Here is a 17,868-nt window from a genome sequence, read left to right as displayed (position 1 = left end):
ATAAGCAAATAAAATAATAACTTTATTATTGCCTCTAGGGCATATTTCCTTCAATCGCAAGGTCGGGCTAGCAAAGAAATACAATCACATGATCAACACATTGCAACATAGAAACAATCACATGATCAACACACACAACAGAGGAAGGAAAAACTTACGCATTCGTGGAGTCCCACGCCACTTTACCACCAGTTTTGCGTTTGTGCATATGCTCCACGGAACTTATTGATGCCCTCTTGAATGGTGAGGTAGGATCAAAGCTCCCCTAAAACTATAGAAGCCTGAGGGGTGTTGAAAGCGCAATGTCTCCCAATTAATGTTTTGGTGTTGAAGACTCAGAAGGGGGTGTTGAGAGTGTTAGGGATCATAACACATCCATATAAAAATTCTTTAGAAGTCGTTGATCCAGTCAAAATCATGAATCAAATCCAAAATTGAATATGTCACTAGAATGTGAGGGCTTATTTAGAAAGAGTTGACCACATCAAAATCGTGAACCAAATTCAAAATTAAACACCTCAATTGAATGGGAGGGGTCCAAAATTAGGGTGCATAGTGAATTAGATGATCTAGAGAAAAAATAGGTGCTATGAGGATTGATATGTTCTTTTAGATGGTGAGAGGATGCACATGACTGATGTGTTTACATGCTGGTTGCTAACGATTAATTTATGAAGTCGTTGACCCATTCAAAATCATGAATCAAATCCAAAATTGAATACCTCAACTGAATAAGAGAGCTCATGGTGAAATAGTTGACTCGGTCAAAGTCATGACCCAAATCCAAAATTAAACACCATAATTGATTAGGAGGGCCCCACGACTAGGGAGCATAGTGAATTAGATAGATGATTCAAAAAAAACAGGTGTTATGAGAATTGATGTGTTTTAGTGGTGAGAGGGTTTCACGGGGCTGATGTGTTTTTGCAGGCTGGTTGTTGCCGATTAATATGATAAATCATTGACCCAGTTCAAATCATGAATTATATCCAAAACTGAATACCACACGTGAAAGAGAGAGCTCATTGAGAAATATTTGACTTGGTCACGTGAACCAAATCCAAAATTGAACATCTCAATTGAATGGGAGGGCTCCAAAATTAGGGAGCATAATGAATTAGATGCCTAAATGAGAAAGCTCGTTGAGAAAAAGTTGACCAAGTCAAAATTCATGAACTAAATCCAAAATGAACACCTCAATTGAATGGGAGGGGTCCAAAATTAGGGAGCATAGTGACTTAGAAAAGAAGGGTTGGGTCTGCTTTGCTGCACCGTATGTGTTGTTGGGTTTTCATAAAAAATTTACTTCCTCTGTTTCAAAATATAGATGTATTAGTTTTTAAAAAGTCAAACCTCTTTAAATTTGGCCAAAATTTATAGAGAATGTATCAATATCAAATCAATATCATTAGGTTCATCATGAAATGAATTTTGTATATTTTATTTATTTAGTATTGTGGATGTCGATATTTTTGGCTCTGGTCTTGGTCAAATTAAAAGAAATCTGACTTTTCAAAAAACTAATACAATTTATATTTTGGAACTAAGATAATATTTGGTTTGGCGAGCGGGGTAGATGATGGAGTGTGTTTTTCTTTTATTTATAATGCGGTGTTTTTGGTGGATCTTTCACGGTGTGACTTTGTATTATCTGCTAATCAAGTCATATTCTATGTAGGGAAATTTTCTGCATCGGTGAAAGTATATTGGTGTTACAGTATCACATGTTGACGTTTCTTTTTTATAGGTGGTGAGATGTTGCGCGGGGTTAATATGTATTTATAGGCCGGTTGCTGACGGTTGATTTCAAAAATCGCTGACTCGGTCAAAACATGAACCAAATCTAAAATTGTATACCTAGAGCTCCAAATTAAGGAGCATACTAAATTAAAATAACTGAATGACAAAGCTCCTTAGAAATTGGGTGACCCAGTTAAAATTGAGTGACCCAATTCGAAATTGAAGACCTCAATTGATTATGGGGCCTTAAAAATTAGGAAGCATAGTGTATGTACTATGATTGAGAGAAAAATAGATGTTATGAAGACTAATATGTTTCTTTAGATGATGAGAGGGTGCACAATACTGATGTGTTTCACAGAGTGGTTGTTCCCGATTAATTTATGAGATCGTTGACCCAATCAAAATCATAAATCAAATTCAAAATTGAATACGTCAACTGAATGAGAGAGCTCGTTGAGAAATAGCTGATCCGGTTAAAACCATGAACCGAATTCAAAATTAAACATCTCAATTTGAATGGTTGGAATCCAAAATTATGAAGCACAATGAATAAGATGATTCATGTAAAATAGATGCTATGAGAACTCATGTGTTTGCTAGTGGGTTCATGGGACTGATATGTTTTTATAGGACGGTTCCTGTCGATTAATCGTTGATACAGTCAAAATCATGAATCAAATCTGACATTAAATACCTCAAATGAAAGAGAGAGGCCGTTGAGAAATAGTTGACCGATAAAAATCATGAACCAAATCTTAATTAAATGGATGGGAGAGCTTCAAAATTAAGAAGCACGGTGAATTAGATGACGATAGGACATATCAATGCTACATTTCCGTTGCGAACCAACCTGTGGTTGGATGGTTAGGAGGATAGCGGTATCTCCAGCCTAGCAGGGTTCAAGTCCGGGTGATCGCATTATTCTAGGTTTATTTCAAGATTTCTGGCGACGCACGTTCAGTAGAGAAGACGTTTTCGTCGACTACGAGGCATCTTGGTGATTTTGTCAATCTCAACATAATATGTCGGCCCAGTCTCTTGAAGGTGCTTATAGGATAGGATGTGTGTGTTCATAGGGGATGATTGTACACACGTATATACCGCCTAAATGTGTACTGTGTTCAAAAAAAATCCTACATTTTCCGTTTATTAATCTAGGGCCTTCGAGATGAAAAAACGTGGAATCAACGCTTGGCATCTGACGGGCAAGGAGCAACCCAAGTTTTCACATCCAACGGCTACCGATAGCAGTATCCCACTCCCCCGGCCGTCACCGAACAAACCGTTAACCATGACACACCATTTCGGAGCGGAAGCGGGACCAATAAAAACCCTTGCCTCCGCCGAACCACGGTGCGGCGGTCCCGGGATGGCGGCGCCGGCAGAACCCGGTGAAATCGAGGGCTACCTCGGCCTCCGCGACGTGCGGGTCAAGCTGGACCTGGGTAAGGCCCGAGGCAGGGGAGAAGAAGGCGCGGGCGCGGGCGCGGGCGGAGGATTCGCCGTCTGCTTCTGGCTCTACCTCTCCGGCTCCGCGAGGCCTTCCCCGGTTATCCTTCACCAGGTTCGACTAGATTCGACTCATTTGGTTGTTCCCCAGTTTTAGGAGATCGTTAGGCGTTATGTTGCTGTAGGGAATTTTGATTTTCTGACTTGTGAGTGCGCGCGAAGAGCTAATTCTGTCTTTTTGGGGAGGGGAGTTTTTCGGTCTGCTGTAACGCGTGCTTATGGTTGTGCTATAACATCCTGCAATTGGTAGATAGTTGGTGCATTTACATTGTAGGATTCATCATGTGATGGGTTCAGGCCCGTTCTGCGGCACACTGAGCAGTATGGCAAAATCTTGATAGGACCATTAAGAATGGGTGCTGCTATACATCTCTTTTTAATCGAGAGACTAGCCAGGACAGGCCCTTGGCAGCATATATTTTACTAAAAGAAACAACCCTGAGCACCTCACGGAGTCCAGGGCTCGAACATGGGCGGGCTGATTGCGCACTCGCACGCCTTGCCAACGTAGCGACACCCTGTTCTTATCACTTCTCCTCTTTAGCGCGGCAAGTTTTGTAGTGATTTATTTAGGATGGGTGTAAGAAGAATGTTTTTTGTTCGGCGATTAGACCTGAAATGCAATCCTAGGTTTCCATGTGTAGTCTGCCAAGACTTGTATTGAACTGATAGAAATTTTGATTTTGTGATTGCGCACAAGGAGCAAATTCTATCTTAGGGAGGGGAGTTTATCGGTCTGCTGTGTCGCGTGCTTATGGTTGTGTTGTGGATGCTGCAGCCTGCAATTGGTAGGTCGTTGGTGCATTTCAGTTATACGGATTCATTGGTCGATCTGTGTGAGAGGTTGGCGCCCATTCTGTGGCACACTGAGCAGTATGCAAAATCTTCATTGGGCCATTAGGAATGGGTTCTACATCTCTTTTTAATCGAGACAAGCCAGAACTAGCCCTTGGCGGCACATTTTAATATTAAAAATAACCCTGAGCACCTCGGGGAGTCCGAGACTCGAACGTGGGCGGGCTGGTTGCGCACTTGCACGCCTTGCCAACGGAGCGACATTCTGTTCTCGTCACATCTCTTTTTGGGATGGGTGTAAGAAGAATATTTTTTGTTCGGCAATAAGAACTGAACCGCAATTCTAGGTTTCCATGTGTACTTCTGCCAAGATTTGTATTGAACTGATGAGAATTCTCAATTTTTTGCAGATAACTGCAGGAGATGGCAATAAGTTGCCATTTCTTGCTTTAAGTGAAGGAAATAAGCTGCTTCTCTTCCCATTGCTGAGGTTGCACAAGCAAGCTCCTAGTTCCTCTAATTCCTCTCCATGGACTGACACGACGTATATATCGGCTGTAAATGAATGCCCTCTTGAGCACTGGATACACATTGGATGCGAGGTATGCTGCAAGCATGAATGTCTGTAACATGCCTTTTGTGTTGCTGGATGGATATCCTTGGATTGGTTGAGTCAGCAGAAGTATCCATTTAATGTTTTTCCACCCTTCCCATTTTTCTCCCGCATATACGTGTTTTTGACTTATGTGCAACACACTGACAGGCTCCAAATGGCAATCTTCCTTTAAGTTTTCAACAATTGCTTTATTTAATCTGTTTTGTGAAACTGTGCACCCATGTCAGGTTACTGAAAATGTTATGCGCCTTCACATTGATGGCGATCTAGTTGCCGAGGCTCATCTTTGTTCACTATCTAGCCAGCCAGACAATCAAGATGATGCATACCAAGTTTGCTTACTTGGAAACAATAGCAAGGTCGATGGCTATGTCTACAATGTCCAAGTGCTATCTATGCTAGGGACCATACAGGAGCAATACGCAGAGGTGATGCAGCTTAGCTAATAGTAAGGCATTATTTTTTTCTTCTTCTGTAAAGGTGAAAACTTACGATTGTTTTTTGCAGAATCCACCGTCTAAGCTATCTATTGACTACTCGTGCTGCGATGGAATTGAGGAGGGCGATGATGGCATTTGGTGCATTGTCGGTGGGAAGGTAGACCAAATTCTGTCTTCTGGCACAAACTATTTATCCTATCTTTATTTCAACTATTTTACGCACAGCAAGAAATGTTTCTGCATTTCTGTTATGTTTAACCTGTAAAGATGTGAAAGATAACCTGAGAGCTGCAGTGAGTTGCAGAAGATAATGCTGAGCTATGTTTATTCTATGTAGAAATCACATTAATAATTCTAAATAACCCTGACTGTTGTTGAATGGTCGAAATTGGTTTCTGTAGGCTTCTTGTCGGAGGAACTTCATGTTGGAAGTAGTACTAACAAACGCTTTTGGTGAACATATGAACAAGGATACACAGGTTTTTGATTATCTTCTTTTTGGTACATTTGGCAAGTGTGCTACTTGTTTGTTTGCTGACTTAAGAAATGAATCGTCTTCTAGATTGTTGCTTCACTCGTCTATGCTGACAATGGAGCATTAGTCGAGAAATCAAGGGATGATGCAGAACCTCCCCTACTGATTGCTTGCGAAGGACTTGAATACCCAGCTGAAAGCAGGCCTCTTCCAATTCTTCGTGGGCGTGCACTATTTAAGCTCAAGATATCTCAGGTGGGTTTCTCCATATGCTGAATTCCTACAAATATTGATTGCTTCAGTTTGGTTATTGCTCTGTAGCAGCAACATAGTGGTATGAGGCCGTATCTGTAACACTGCAGCCATTGTGATCCTGAAGCAGACTGCTACACAATGCTCCATCTTAGTTAAACGCTTTACAATAGCATCTTGTTTTGCACCCCCCCTCCCCCCCCCCCCTGGTTTTCCAGCAGGAAGGAAAAAAATAAGGTTGCTATTTATGCCATGTTCCTTGAATATTTTGTTCATTTTCCACTATATTTAATTACTTCTGTTAAATTCACTTGAGTTAAAGGTGTAACAAAATGTTTGGCAACTTGAATCTGAAATACATATCTGCCAAAAAGAAAGAAAAGGCTGAAATGTCTATAGAAGCTTTCGTTGTGGCCCATTATGGCCCTGGAATTGCGCAGGTGCTATGTAGTATGTACAAGTGAAGGCTTATACTGTCAGAAATACCATGTTTGTCTTAATGAACCTACATATACGATTTTATGATTTTTTTTAACTTGATTTTATGCTATGATTTTGCTTGGTTGATCTTCGTTCACGACATTTGATCCGATTGTTGCAGCTCTCTTCTAAATGTGACAATAAGCTGTTCCGCATTTATTTCTCAACACTTCACACACGCAAATATCCTTTTCTGGAGGCATCTTCCAAGCCAATTCGCTGTATATCCCGAGGCCGCCCCAGCCGTCCATTGGGTGCTGCAAAGCGGTCAAGTTCTGCAACAGTCGATGAAATTCACTTGCTTAACAATGGACAAGGGCTTGATCGTGATGGCAAAGCAAATGCTTGCTCACTGTCTCATGATCAAAGTTCAGTGGCGTGTTTGCATCCATCCAAGTTTCTCAAGGTAGAAGGCGACGGAGCAGAGACTCACAAAATGGTATCCCAGGTAGTCAATCTGCTAGATTGTGGTACTTCAGAAATTATGCTTAATTTCACTTGGACTTTGTAGTTATTGGTTTGTTTACAGAGTAAGCAGACTAGAAAGATGGTAGTGGAAGCACAAAGTGCCAGAACTGAATCTACGATGTCAGACTCCGACAGCATTGATGCGAGAAGTTCTTGGAGTGGATCAGATAAGGATGAAGCTGAAACTCTTTCAGATGCTATGATCTTCAGATATTGTCTAGAAGGCACGTATGAGCGGTCAACATTTCTTAAAGGTGCAGCTTCTTCCATCAATGTGGACGATTTGATCACACTTGCAAATGAGGTCTCTTTGTATAGTGGATGCTCCCATCACAGGTAGTCTTATATTTTTTTTGTTTTATGTATTTTATAAGATAAGGAGGTTCCTCTCCCTCTTTATCACTAACAATAACATGCATTTGCATTTTTCTTCTAAAGAAACCAAATATTAATTTCAAAGCAATTGCTTGAAGAGGGTGCTGTAACTTGGAGCATAATCTCAAAGAACAAGGAGCGTGCTCTTTGGTCATCTGCAGTTCCTGAAATCATGTCAAAATTTATGGACATTGCCCATTCTACGAACAGAGGTTTGTCAGAACAGGTAGATCCACTTACTTCTGTATGAGGTCTCAACACCTTTACCCCTCATTTTTTGAGAGGGGTATACATTAACTCAGTAGGAGGGTTCTGTTGTCAATTATTTGTGAGTAGCACAAGAATAGATGTTTGATTCCATAACACGTACTATTTATTATAGGATCTGGAGGTTTTAAAAGGAATTGCTGGCTGTGGGGCTGATCTTGGAAGGAACGAATTTGATAGGCTATGGTATTGGCTATACCCAGTGGCCGTTTCTCTGTCGAAAGATAAAATCAACAGCCTATGGGGTTGCACTGCACCTGCGTGGATAGAGGGATTGATTACAACAGAGGAAGCCGAGAATGCGCTAAGAAGCTCCAGGGAACTGCTCAAGAAACCGGGAACATTCGTTCTTAGATTCCCTACCACACGAAGCTGGCCACATCCAGATGCTGGAAGCCTCGTTGTCACCTATGTTGGCTCCGATAACTCAATTCACCACAGACTTCTCTCCCTGGATGTCAGGTGCGCTCCTATCAGTGACCTCGTTTGGTGATACTTTTTATCCCATACTCAGGTTCGGCTTTGTTTCGATTCGATGTTGCTGAAAGTGAAATTCATTGTTTTTCTGCTGGATGCAGCGATGCTAGGGCTGGGAGTCTACAAGATTTGCTGCTGCAGGAGCCTGAACTACTCCAGTTAGGCAGGCAAGCACACTGAACTTTCATTCAGCGAACCCTTTCTGAATAAATAGTTGAAGCTATCACCATTCTCATGCCGACTCAACTTGAGTGCAGGGTTGATCGCCTTCCGACTGCCATGAAATATTATTCCAGTGTGCTATAAGATAAGAGGCAATGCAGCAAACTGAAGTTCATCACAAGGCAGAGAAGATGAAGAGTTCATGGCATGCTTCCCAAAGGCAGCCATTGGAGCAGTTACTCAGTTTTCTGTTAGGCTGTTGCCCTGTACAATTTTGTAAGTGAAGCGATTTAGTTAGCAGAAATAGATGATCCTAGTGCACAAATAGACATGGCGCAAGTCAAACCGGACGATCTAGTTTGTTCAGTTCGTGTATATAAACTGAAATTTTGGAATGCAGATTTTCTTTTGCAAGTAGTTTCTTGCTCATCCAATTCTAGCTTGCCCATTTCGAAGTTTCTTCTTATTTATAGAACTAGAAAAATGCCCAGCGCGTTGCAGCGGAAATGTTCTAAATTAAGCTGTTTGCAAGGCACATGTGCATGGTAGAAGAAAGATTACATGCCGGTAAAACATAGTAGCATTTAACTAATTTGTTGCTTACAGATGCCAAGAGTACACCCTCAAACCAACTTCTTAAATAAACAAATTCAATGGCATCAATACTGGATTGTATTTGCAAGTTACTTGATGTTAGCTCCTCGTCCATCAGCATACGTTCGGACGTTTTTTATGCGAATCGGACACTCCACTTGGGGCCATGGGGTGTCAGGAATCTGACCTTGGGCAGCACTGGTGGCTTTAGTCCCACCTCGGCTACGGGAGGAGGCTAGGACCTTCCTATAAGGGAGAGTGACACCCTCCCTCCAGGCCGGTCTTTTGCGATGTAGTGGACTCTTTACTTTTAGTGGAGTGTTCGATGCTCCATGAAAATGTCCGAACGTATTCCGATGGACCAGGAGCTGGGTCTAGGCTGCTAACACTTGATTTGAGCAGACAACCATGACTACAAACAGCTAAAGATTAAAAATAAAAAAATGATAGTTAAATTCATTGGCATTTCATCAAACAAGATGTAAACATGGCTGAGTCGAACCTCAAGGATGAGCTCAAGGCCGTGCTCATGATGGTAGACGTGGAGGAACCTGACCACCAAGCCTAGCTTCGTGCTTATGTGACAACTGTGTGAACCATGAATCCAGTTCCAGTTCAGAAAGATTCTGGGCAAACCAAGGATGTCACGTACTTCAAGCGAAAAGTCGAGGAGATTAGCAAGAGGTATGCAAGGTACAATTATGTGACGCCCGGATAATTAAGCTACAGTAATCCCTCGTTAACGATGCCACGTCACCCCGTTACTGTTGATAAACTCTCGATGGTTCAGAACCGAAACAAATTCAAAATTTAAATAAAAGCAAACAAGAAAAGTTTTCAGATGTTAAAACTAAAATGTTCGGATCGTGACAAATATTGCGTAGGTAGTTATGGTGAAGAAACAACATTTTTATAAAAAGTTTAAATGCACTTAAATGATTAAAACAGTAGGTAAAACTATTAAATAAATGCCTTTGATATTTTATAAAATCATAAACTATTTTATCTTGAGGTAAAACTTTTTAGGGTAGTGGGTTGTTTTGGAACACTAATTTGGAGCTATTGTCATGTTTTACTGAACTAAGAATAAAGTGTAACTAAAATAAAAAAGAAAAAGAAAAACAACTGCCCTCCTGACTGACTGGGCCTTGGCCCAGTTGGCCGTGTGGCCGAGCAGCCTGCCGGCCCAACCCCCCCCCCCCTGCGCTGGGCCAAGTGGCCCAGCTGCCCTCAGCCGCCCGAATGGGCCGGCCCACCCCCTACCTACCTAACCCCACTACCCCGAAACCCTAACCCCCACTTCCACCACTCGTTCCCCCCCACTCCCCTCGATCTCACCCACCTCTCTCTCCCTCCCCGCGCGGATCCCGTCGGTGGCAAGCGCCGCCCCCGATGCCTTGCACCCGCGCCGCCGCCGGTCCTCACCGGACGACCTCGCCTCCCCGCCTCGCCCCGACGTCGCCCCGCGCCTCGCCTTGCGCCCTGCCGGCCCCCCTCTCCCCGATCTGGACGCGCCGCCCCCGATCCCGTCGTCATCGCCGACGCCCGGCGCCGCCTCGCCGAGCCTGACGCCGCCCGGTGCCGCCCCGCGCCCCTGGCGTCGGCGCTCGTCCCCGGCGCCACCCCGACGCCCCACCTCGACGCTGCTGGACCCCGCCGCCCGTCTTCGTCCTCCGCCTCGACCACGCCTCCTCGCCGGACTCCTCCCCGGCGTCGAACCGTCCCCGTCGTCCTCCCCGAGCACCGCTGCCCTGTCCCTACGGCCCCGCGGTGAGGCCCCCGGCCTCTCTTCCTCTTCCCTTTCCTTCCCCGTTCGGTCACTGCGGCCACCTGCCGCCGCTCGTGCGCCCGACGCCACGCTCCCCGCGCCGCGTCCCGCGGTCGCCACGCCCCGACCGCGCCCGATGCACGCACGCCCCGCCCCCCACGCATCCCGGACCGGCGCCCCGCGGCTTGCCCCGCTCATCTGCCGCGCTGCTGGCTCGCGCTCAGCGCCGCGGCCGGCCGCGCCTCCGCCCGCGCACCACCACGGCCTCGCCAGCGCCCCCCCCGGGCGCCCTGTCGGGCACCGGTGCCCGAACCGCCCCGTTTGGCCCTAGGGCCACTGACAGTGGCCCCCCTGGAAACTTGTTTAAAAAAAAGGAATTAAAAAAAATAAAGTTATAAAAATAAAAATAATAAAATTTAGTTAATTAACTTAATTAATCTGTTTAATTAAATAATTAAAACTAATTATTCAATTAATAAAAACTAACTACTGTTTAGTTAACCTGAGACTATGACGAACGGGACCCACGCGTCTGTTGACACAGTCAACAGATGGTTGACTGATGACATCATGCTGACGTCATAATTAATTTTCTAATTGAATTAATTCTATTAATTCTAGAAATAATTTAAATCTTTATAAATTAATATAAAATAATCCGTAGCTCGGATGAAAAAACTTTGTACATGAAAGTTGCTCAGAACGACGAGACGAATCCGGTTACACAGTCCGCTCGTCCGCCACGCATCCCTAGCATAACGAACACGCAACTTTTCCCCTCCGATTCATCTGCCCGAAAACGTGAAACACCGGGGATATTTTCCCGGATGTTTCCCCCCTTTACCGGTATCACCTCATACCGTGTTAGAACACGTCTAGCTCTGCCTGTTGTCCTGTTATGCACTTGCTTGCTATGTATTTACTGTTTCTCCCCCCTCTTCTCTTCGGTAGACCCCGTGACGATGTTGATGCCCCTGTGGTCGACTACGTCACCGATGACCCCTCCTTCTTGTCTGAGCAACCAGGCAAGCCCCCCCCCCCCCTTGATCACCAGATATCGCCTATTCTTCTCTATACTGCTTGCATTAGAGTAGTGTAGCATGTTACTGCTTTCCGTTAATCCTATACTGATGCATAGCCTGCCCTTGCTTCTACTGTTGTTACCCTTACCTGATATCCTAATGCTTAGTATAGGATGCTAGTGTTCCATCAGTGGCCCTACACTCTTGTCCGTCTGCCATGCTATACTACTGGGCCGTGATCACTTTGGGAGGTGATCACGGGTATATACTATATACATTATATACATGACACATGTTGTGACTAAAGTCGGGTCAGCTCGAGGAGTACCCGCAAGTGATTCTGGTGAGGGGGCTGAAAGGACAGGTGGCTCCATCCCGGTAGAGGTGGGCCTGGGTTCCTGACGGCTCCCGACTGTTACTTTGTGGCGGAGCGACAGGGCAGGTTGAGACCACCTAGGAGAGAGGTGGGCCTGGCCCTGGTCGGCGTTCGCAGATACTTAACACGCTTAACGAGATCTGGGTATTTGATCTGAGTCTGGCCATCTGGTCTATACGCACTAACCATCTACGCGGGAGTAGTTATGGGTATCCCGACGTCGTGGTATCAGCCGAAGCTCTTTTGACGTCAGCGACTGAGTGGCGCGCGCCGCATTGGACCGTAAGCTCGCGCTTGTATTAAGGGGGCTAGGTCTGCTTCCGGCCGCGTACGCAACGTGCAGGTGTGCATAGGGCGATGGGCCCAGACCCCTGCGCGCATAGGTTTAGACCGGCGTGCTGACCTCTCTGTTGAGCCTAGGTGGGGCTGCGACGTGTTGATCTTACGAGGCCGGGCATGACCCAGAAAAGTGTGTCCGGCCAAATGGGATCGAGCGTGTTGGGTTATGTGGTGCACCCCTGCAGGGAAGTTTATCTATTCGAATAGCCGTGTCCCTCGGTAAAAGGACGACCCCGAGTTGTACCTTGACCTTATGACAACTAGAACCGGATACTGAATAAAATACACCCTTCCAAGTGCCAGATACAACCCGGTGATCGCTCTCTAACAGGGCGACGAGGAGGGGATCGCCGGGTAGGATTATGCTATGCGATGCTACTTGGAGGACTTCAATCTACTCTCTTCTACATGCTGCAAGATGGAGATGTCCAGAAGCGTAGTCTTCGACAGGACTAGCTATCCCCCTTTTATTCTGGCATTCTGCAGTTCAGTCCACTGATATGGCCCTTTACACATATACCCATGCATATGTAGTGTAGCTCCTTGCTTGCGAGTACTTTGGATGAGTACTCACGGTTGCTTTTCTCCCTCTTTTCCCTTTTTCTATACCGGATTGTCGCAACCAGATGCTGGAGTCCAGGAGCTAGAGATCCCGAGGATGATTCTACATGGAGTTCGGCTTCGAGGAGTAGTTAGGAGGTCCCAGGCAGGAGGCTTGCCTTTTCGATCGTTGCTACTTTTGTGCTAGCCTTCTTAAGGCAAACTTGTTTAACTTATGTCTGTACTCAGATATTGTTGCTTCCGCTGACTCGTCTATGATCGAGCAGTTGTATTCGAGCCCTCGAGGCCCCTAGCTTGTATTATGATGCTTGTATGACTTATTTATGTTGTAGAGTTGTGTTGTGATATCTTCCCGTGAATCCCTGATCTTGATCGTACACATTTGCGTGCATGATTAGTGTACGGTCAAATCGGGGGCGTCACAAATTATGTATTAAAACCCTTTATCTTTGAGGATCTTGTTTACTCTCAGTGACACATATGTCGTGCCCGAGCTAGGCTAGAATTTCTGGCGGGGTTGGAGAGAAGGCGGGGGGGGGGGGGGGGCATTGCCCCCTAGCCTTGGACAGACCTGGACATGTGAAGGAAATACAAAATAAATGGATGGCTTACATTGAAAATTTGCAGTAAATTCTGTCATTGCACATGTGGTATCTTCCTTTAACTTTGTTGCTTATATCAAATTCTTGCTCCATCATCGTGGGAGAGGCAAGATCGATGGGCCCTCCATGCATAGAAAAGAAAAGGTTGACCCACGACTTAGCGCGGTATATAAGGATGAATCAGAGCTTGTTGGCATCGATACCCCCAGAGATGAGCTTATGAAGTTGCTGAGTGATGAGGGAGGTGAATTAAAATATCAACTCAAGTTTTCTCTACTGTTGGAATGGGGGTTAGGTAAGATGACCTTTATTAGACAGGTCTATAACAAACTTGGAGCAAACTTTGACTATAGTTTTTGTGTCGATGTAACAAAGCCTGATAAGACGAAGATCTTGAGTTTTGTATCATCCCAACGGTGCAACTAAGATCAGGATCATGCTGGAGCAAGGAATCCAGAACTCCTCATTCACCAAATTAGAAAATTTATTAAAGTTTTAAGGTACTACGTAAACTACTGCATCTTGTGCTTGCATAAATTTCTGAAAAAGTACTAGTTGCACAACTCTTGGTTAGATTGTCGTTGGTTTGGCCGAACGAATAAAATTCGGAAAAAAAAAAATCATCCCCGCAAAAAAACAGAGGAAAAGCGGAAGTTCAGAAATTGGATCCTATGCGAACGAATGCCCTCCAGTAGTCCAGTATATGCGCCACAAAGCCCAATGGGCTCTCCACTGTGAGCGTGGTGGCCCAACCCTTCCATCCTCGCCGCGCCGCCGTGGCCGCCTCCGCCATCTCACTTCCCCAGCCAAAACCCACGACGCCGACGACCCCCGCGCGACGCGAGGGTTTTAGCCATCCGCCCCCGCCCCCGCCTCCGCCTCCGCCTCCGCCCGATGCCTCCGCCTCGCCGCGCGCTCCTCTCCTCCCTCCTCCGCCTCCGCGCCTGCTCCTCCCTTGCCCACCGCCCACCGCGGCCGCCGCCGCCCTCCTCGCGCCGCCACCAGTTCGTCGCCGACCCCAACGCCGCCGCCGGCACGGGACGAAGCAGCGTCGGCGGCAACCCCTTGGACCCCACCCAGCTCCTCCGCGACGACCCGGTGTCCATCACCGCGTCGCTGTGGGTCTCCTCCTTCCGCGCCGCCGCGCCTGGCGACGCCGCTCCGCCGCCGCCGCCGACGCTGGCCCCCTTCCTCACTCGCCTCGAGCTCTGGGTGCTCGCCTACCAGAAGGCGTACGCGGACGAGACCGGCTCCTACCTACCCCGCTCCTCCATCCCCGCCTCCACGCTCACCTCCATCCTCACCCTCCGCAACGCCGTCATCGACGCCCGCTTCCGCTTCGGCAACCGCCTCACACCCTACCTCCACTCCCCGCGCGCCGCGGCGTCCCCGGACCCCGCCACCCTCTCCAAGCGCAAGCTCCGCGCCCTCCTCACCACCCCGGGCCCGGCCCCCTTCCAGGACCGCGTCGTGCAAGAGCTGCTCCTGCTGCTGCTCGAGCCAGTGTATGAGGCGCGGTTCTCGCCCAAGTCCTTCGCCTTCCGCCCTGGGCGATCCCCGCATGCCGCACTCCGTAGCATCCGCAGGAGCTGGGCGCCCTACCTCTGGTACATCAAGGGAGACCTCTCCCCGCTGCTTGATTCCCCCGACCCTGCGCTCGTGGTCGGCGCACTCATCCGTGATGTGCGTGACAAGAAAGTCGTCGATTTAGTCCGCTCGGCGCTGCTTACTCCAGTGGTGACCGCGAGGCCTGGTGATGATGATGCATCAAAGAAGAAGAAGAAGAGGAAGTACCAGAAAAAGAAGGTGCTGCCGGAAGGGGAGCCGAAGCCTGACCCCTACTGGTTGCAGACATTCTTTGGGTTTGCACCAGAGGAGGCTCTGACTCAGCCTGATTGGGGGCATTGCGGGGTGCTGAGCCCGTTGCTCGCCAATGTCTGTCTGGATGAGTTTGATAAATGGATGGATGAGAAGATTGAGGAGTTCTACAAGCCGTCCAAGTCGGATGTTGTGGGAGGGGAGGATGGCATTGAGCAGGGGAATACATCATGGCCGGAGTTTGTACCCACGAGCGGGCCTGACAAAACAAGGAAGGTGGACTATATTCGGTTTGGCGGGCATTTCTTGATTGGGGTGAGGGGGCCTAGGGCTGATGCTGCAGTGATCCGAAAGCAGCTCATTGAATTTTGTGATCAGCGGTTCAGGATCAAGCTTGACAATGAGAGCCTCCCAATTGAACACATCACTAAAGGGATCATGTTTCTTGATCATGTGTTGTGTCGCCGTGTCGTGTACCCAACCCTCCGTTACACAGCCACTGGAGGTAAGATCATTAGCGAGAAGGGGGTTGGTACTCTGCTCTCGGTTACAGCCAGTTTGAAGCAGTGCATCAGGCAGTTCCGGAAGCTAGAGTTTTTAAAGGGAGACCGTGAGCCAGACCCACAGCCATGTTTCCGGATGTTCCATGCCACGCAAGCTCACACTAACTTGCAGATGAATAAGCTTTTAACGACGATGGCAGAATGGTATCGCTACGCTGATAACCGCAAAAAGGTTGTCAACTTTTGCTCGTACATTATAAGGGGGTCCTTGGCAAAGTTATATGCCGCCAAGTATAAGCTGCGATCAAGGGCAAAGGTTTATAAGATTGCATCAAGGAATCTTAGTCGACCATTGAAGGATAAGAAAGGGCAGTCACCAGAGTACACCAATTTGCTGAGAATGGGTCTTGTAGACTCAGTTGATGGACTTCAGTATACAAGGATGTCAATGGTTCCTGATCCTGACTATACACCATTACCAAGCGGGTGGCGCCCGGACCACGAGAAGTTTTTGCTAGAATATATAAAGCTCACAGATCAACAAACACTGGAAGAGCAGCGGAGTTGCATTAGAGAGGAGGGGCTTATAACACCACAGGATCACATTTCAATGCTTGTATGGAGCTACAAGAAAAATGCAGTTTTACTACCTTCTTCAAAAGAGAGTGATGTCCAAGAATCCATAGAAGACCTTGGTTCAGATACAGATGAATTGAATAACAAGGAGCTAGGGCATGGAGGCCATCAGGGTTTTCCACAACCTACTGAAATGTCTTGAGTGTCAATAGTTTCTGTGAAATCACCAAGGATTAATTACGATAACAGTTGGTTGCTGCCGCTGAATTTACAAGAGACCAACACACCGATGGACTACAAAGATTATGTAAATGTGTACTACTGCCAAGCAGATTCTAGCATTTTGCTGGCTGGTTCATAACTGCCTAGCTAGATGGTTACTTCCTGCTCAAGGACATGACATATCGTGCGGCTATATCCTTCAAGACCATTTTCAAATGCTCAGGGCATGGTGCAAGAACATGAACTTCAATAATTCAACCCAGGACCATTTTGCTTCCAAACAGTGCATCTGCATCAAGGCCAGCTGCTCATACATCATTCATGTCTTTTAGTAAGACTTTATCAAGCCTATGTATTTAAAGTTATGTAGGAAATTTATTGAACACACATTCTGTGAGAGCATATCCTGCTTGTTCAAATGGTCATCTGTACAATCTTTTATCAAATACAGAGCTTGCTGAAGTTACTACTAAAGGATAATAAATTTCCTTGGCCTTGTGTAAGGTTGCTCATGATACTTGTTTCGCTGATATGGTGAAGTACTCCCTCTGTATCAAAATATAAGACTTTTTTTGTTACAAAGGGAGTATCAAAAACATCTTATATTTTGATACAGAGAGAGTAGCTCACTGGATGCCAATTGCAGTGTGTGAGCCATAAGATAAATGCGGAAACCCCTGAATTGCTCACATATTTTCTTTGCATTTTTTTGTTCAGTTTGTGCCTATATGTACTACTTCTGTTTTGGAGAAAATTTTGTCAACAGCAAAATGCTATAATTTGTCGATAAATTTATGTATGAAGACATACTATTTCCTGAACGATTCAGTAAAAAATGGCATTCAACCATATTTTTGCGACTGATCCATGTCCTAGAATCTGTATGTTTCAGTTTATTGTTTCTTTTTCTATTTGTTTTCTCCTGGACACTTGTAGTGCGCAGGGCATGATCTTCAAGGAAAAGAAAAACAGTTGATGTTAATGTAGTACATACATTTAACAGATGCAGCATCATTTGCAGTGGGAAAAGGATAGACAGTTTTCTGACATAAATTTGTCATTGTTTTCTTGTGCTCTTATCCTTACGTATTTTGTGTTCTGTAAATAGCCCTGTTGCAAGGTATGTGCTAATCATGCAAACTACTCTGCTTATCACGCATGATGGATGACTTGTCACTATTATGTGTCAACGTAAGGCACTGTTTCTGCTGGGATGAGCTGGGGATGCTGTTTGTAGTCTTAGCATTGGAAACAACTGCAGACAACTAAGTCCCATCACTATTTAGAGTACTCTGTTGATCTGTTCTTGTATGTTAACGTTCCAACTTGTTTACTTTCCCATCCTTGCCCTGGATTTTGATTGCAAATGATTTTTTAGTGTTCTTGTATCTTTTGCTGTCAGAAGTAGATTGGCCCTTTCTTCATGCT

General features: G+C 46.0%; 2 protein-coding genes across 3 annotated transcripts; both read left to right on the top strand.

Annotated features, from left to right (window-relative positions):
• Positions 1-3,021: 3,021 nt before the first annotated feature.
• LOC109779975 (SH2 domain-containing protein B) lies at positions 3,022-8,493 on the top strand. 2 transcript variants are annotated; one of them, XM_020338574.4, is made up of 12 exons: positions 3,022-3,307; positions 4,458-4,649; positions 4,891-5,091; positions 5,171-5,260; positions 5,505-5,582; positions 5,666-5,833; positions 6,432-6,758; positions 6,840-7,114; positions 7,217-7,379; positions 7,536-7,882; positions 7,999-8,064; positions 8,155-8,493. In XM_020338574.4, the coding sequence occupies exons 1-12, from the start codon at positions 3,035-3,037 to the stop codon at positions 8,201-8,203; spliced, it is 2,229 nt and encodes a 742-aa protein (XP_020194163.2). In that variant the 5' UTR covers positions 3,022-3,034; the 3' UTR covers positions 8,204-8,493. The 2 variants fall into 2 exon arrangements, with proteins under 2 accessions (XP_020194163.2, XP_020194162.2); XM_020338573.4 differs by having other exon boundaries at positions 6,822-7,114.
• A 5,575-nt stretch (positions 8,494-14,068) lies between these two features.
• On the top strand, positions 14,069-16,952 carry LOC109779976 (nuclear intron maturase 2, mitochondrial). The gene has a single exon (XM_020338575.4). The coding sequence runs from the start codon at positions 14,216-14,218 to the stop codon at positions 16,418-16,420; it is 2,205 nt and encodes a 734-aa protein (XP_020194164.1). The 5' UTR covers positions 14,069-14,215; the 3' UTR covers positions 16,421-16,952.
• The last annotated feature ends 916 nt before the right edge of the window (positions 16,953-17,868 follow it).

This window comes from Aegilops tauschii, chromosome 1, assembly GCF_002575655.3.
Source record: "Aegilops tauschii subsp. strangulata cultivar AL8/78 chromosome 1, Aet v6.0, whole genome shotgun sequence".
NCBI classification, from domain to species: domain Eukaryota; kingdom Viridiplantae; phylum Streptophyta; class Magnoliopsida; order Poales; family Poaceae; genus Aegilops; species Aegilops tauschii.
This window is presented reverse-complemented; position numbering and strand designations above follow the sequence as displayed.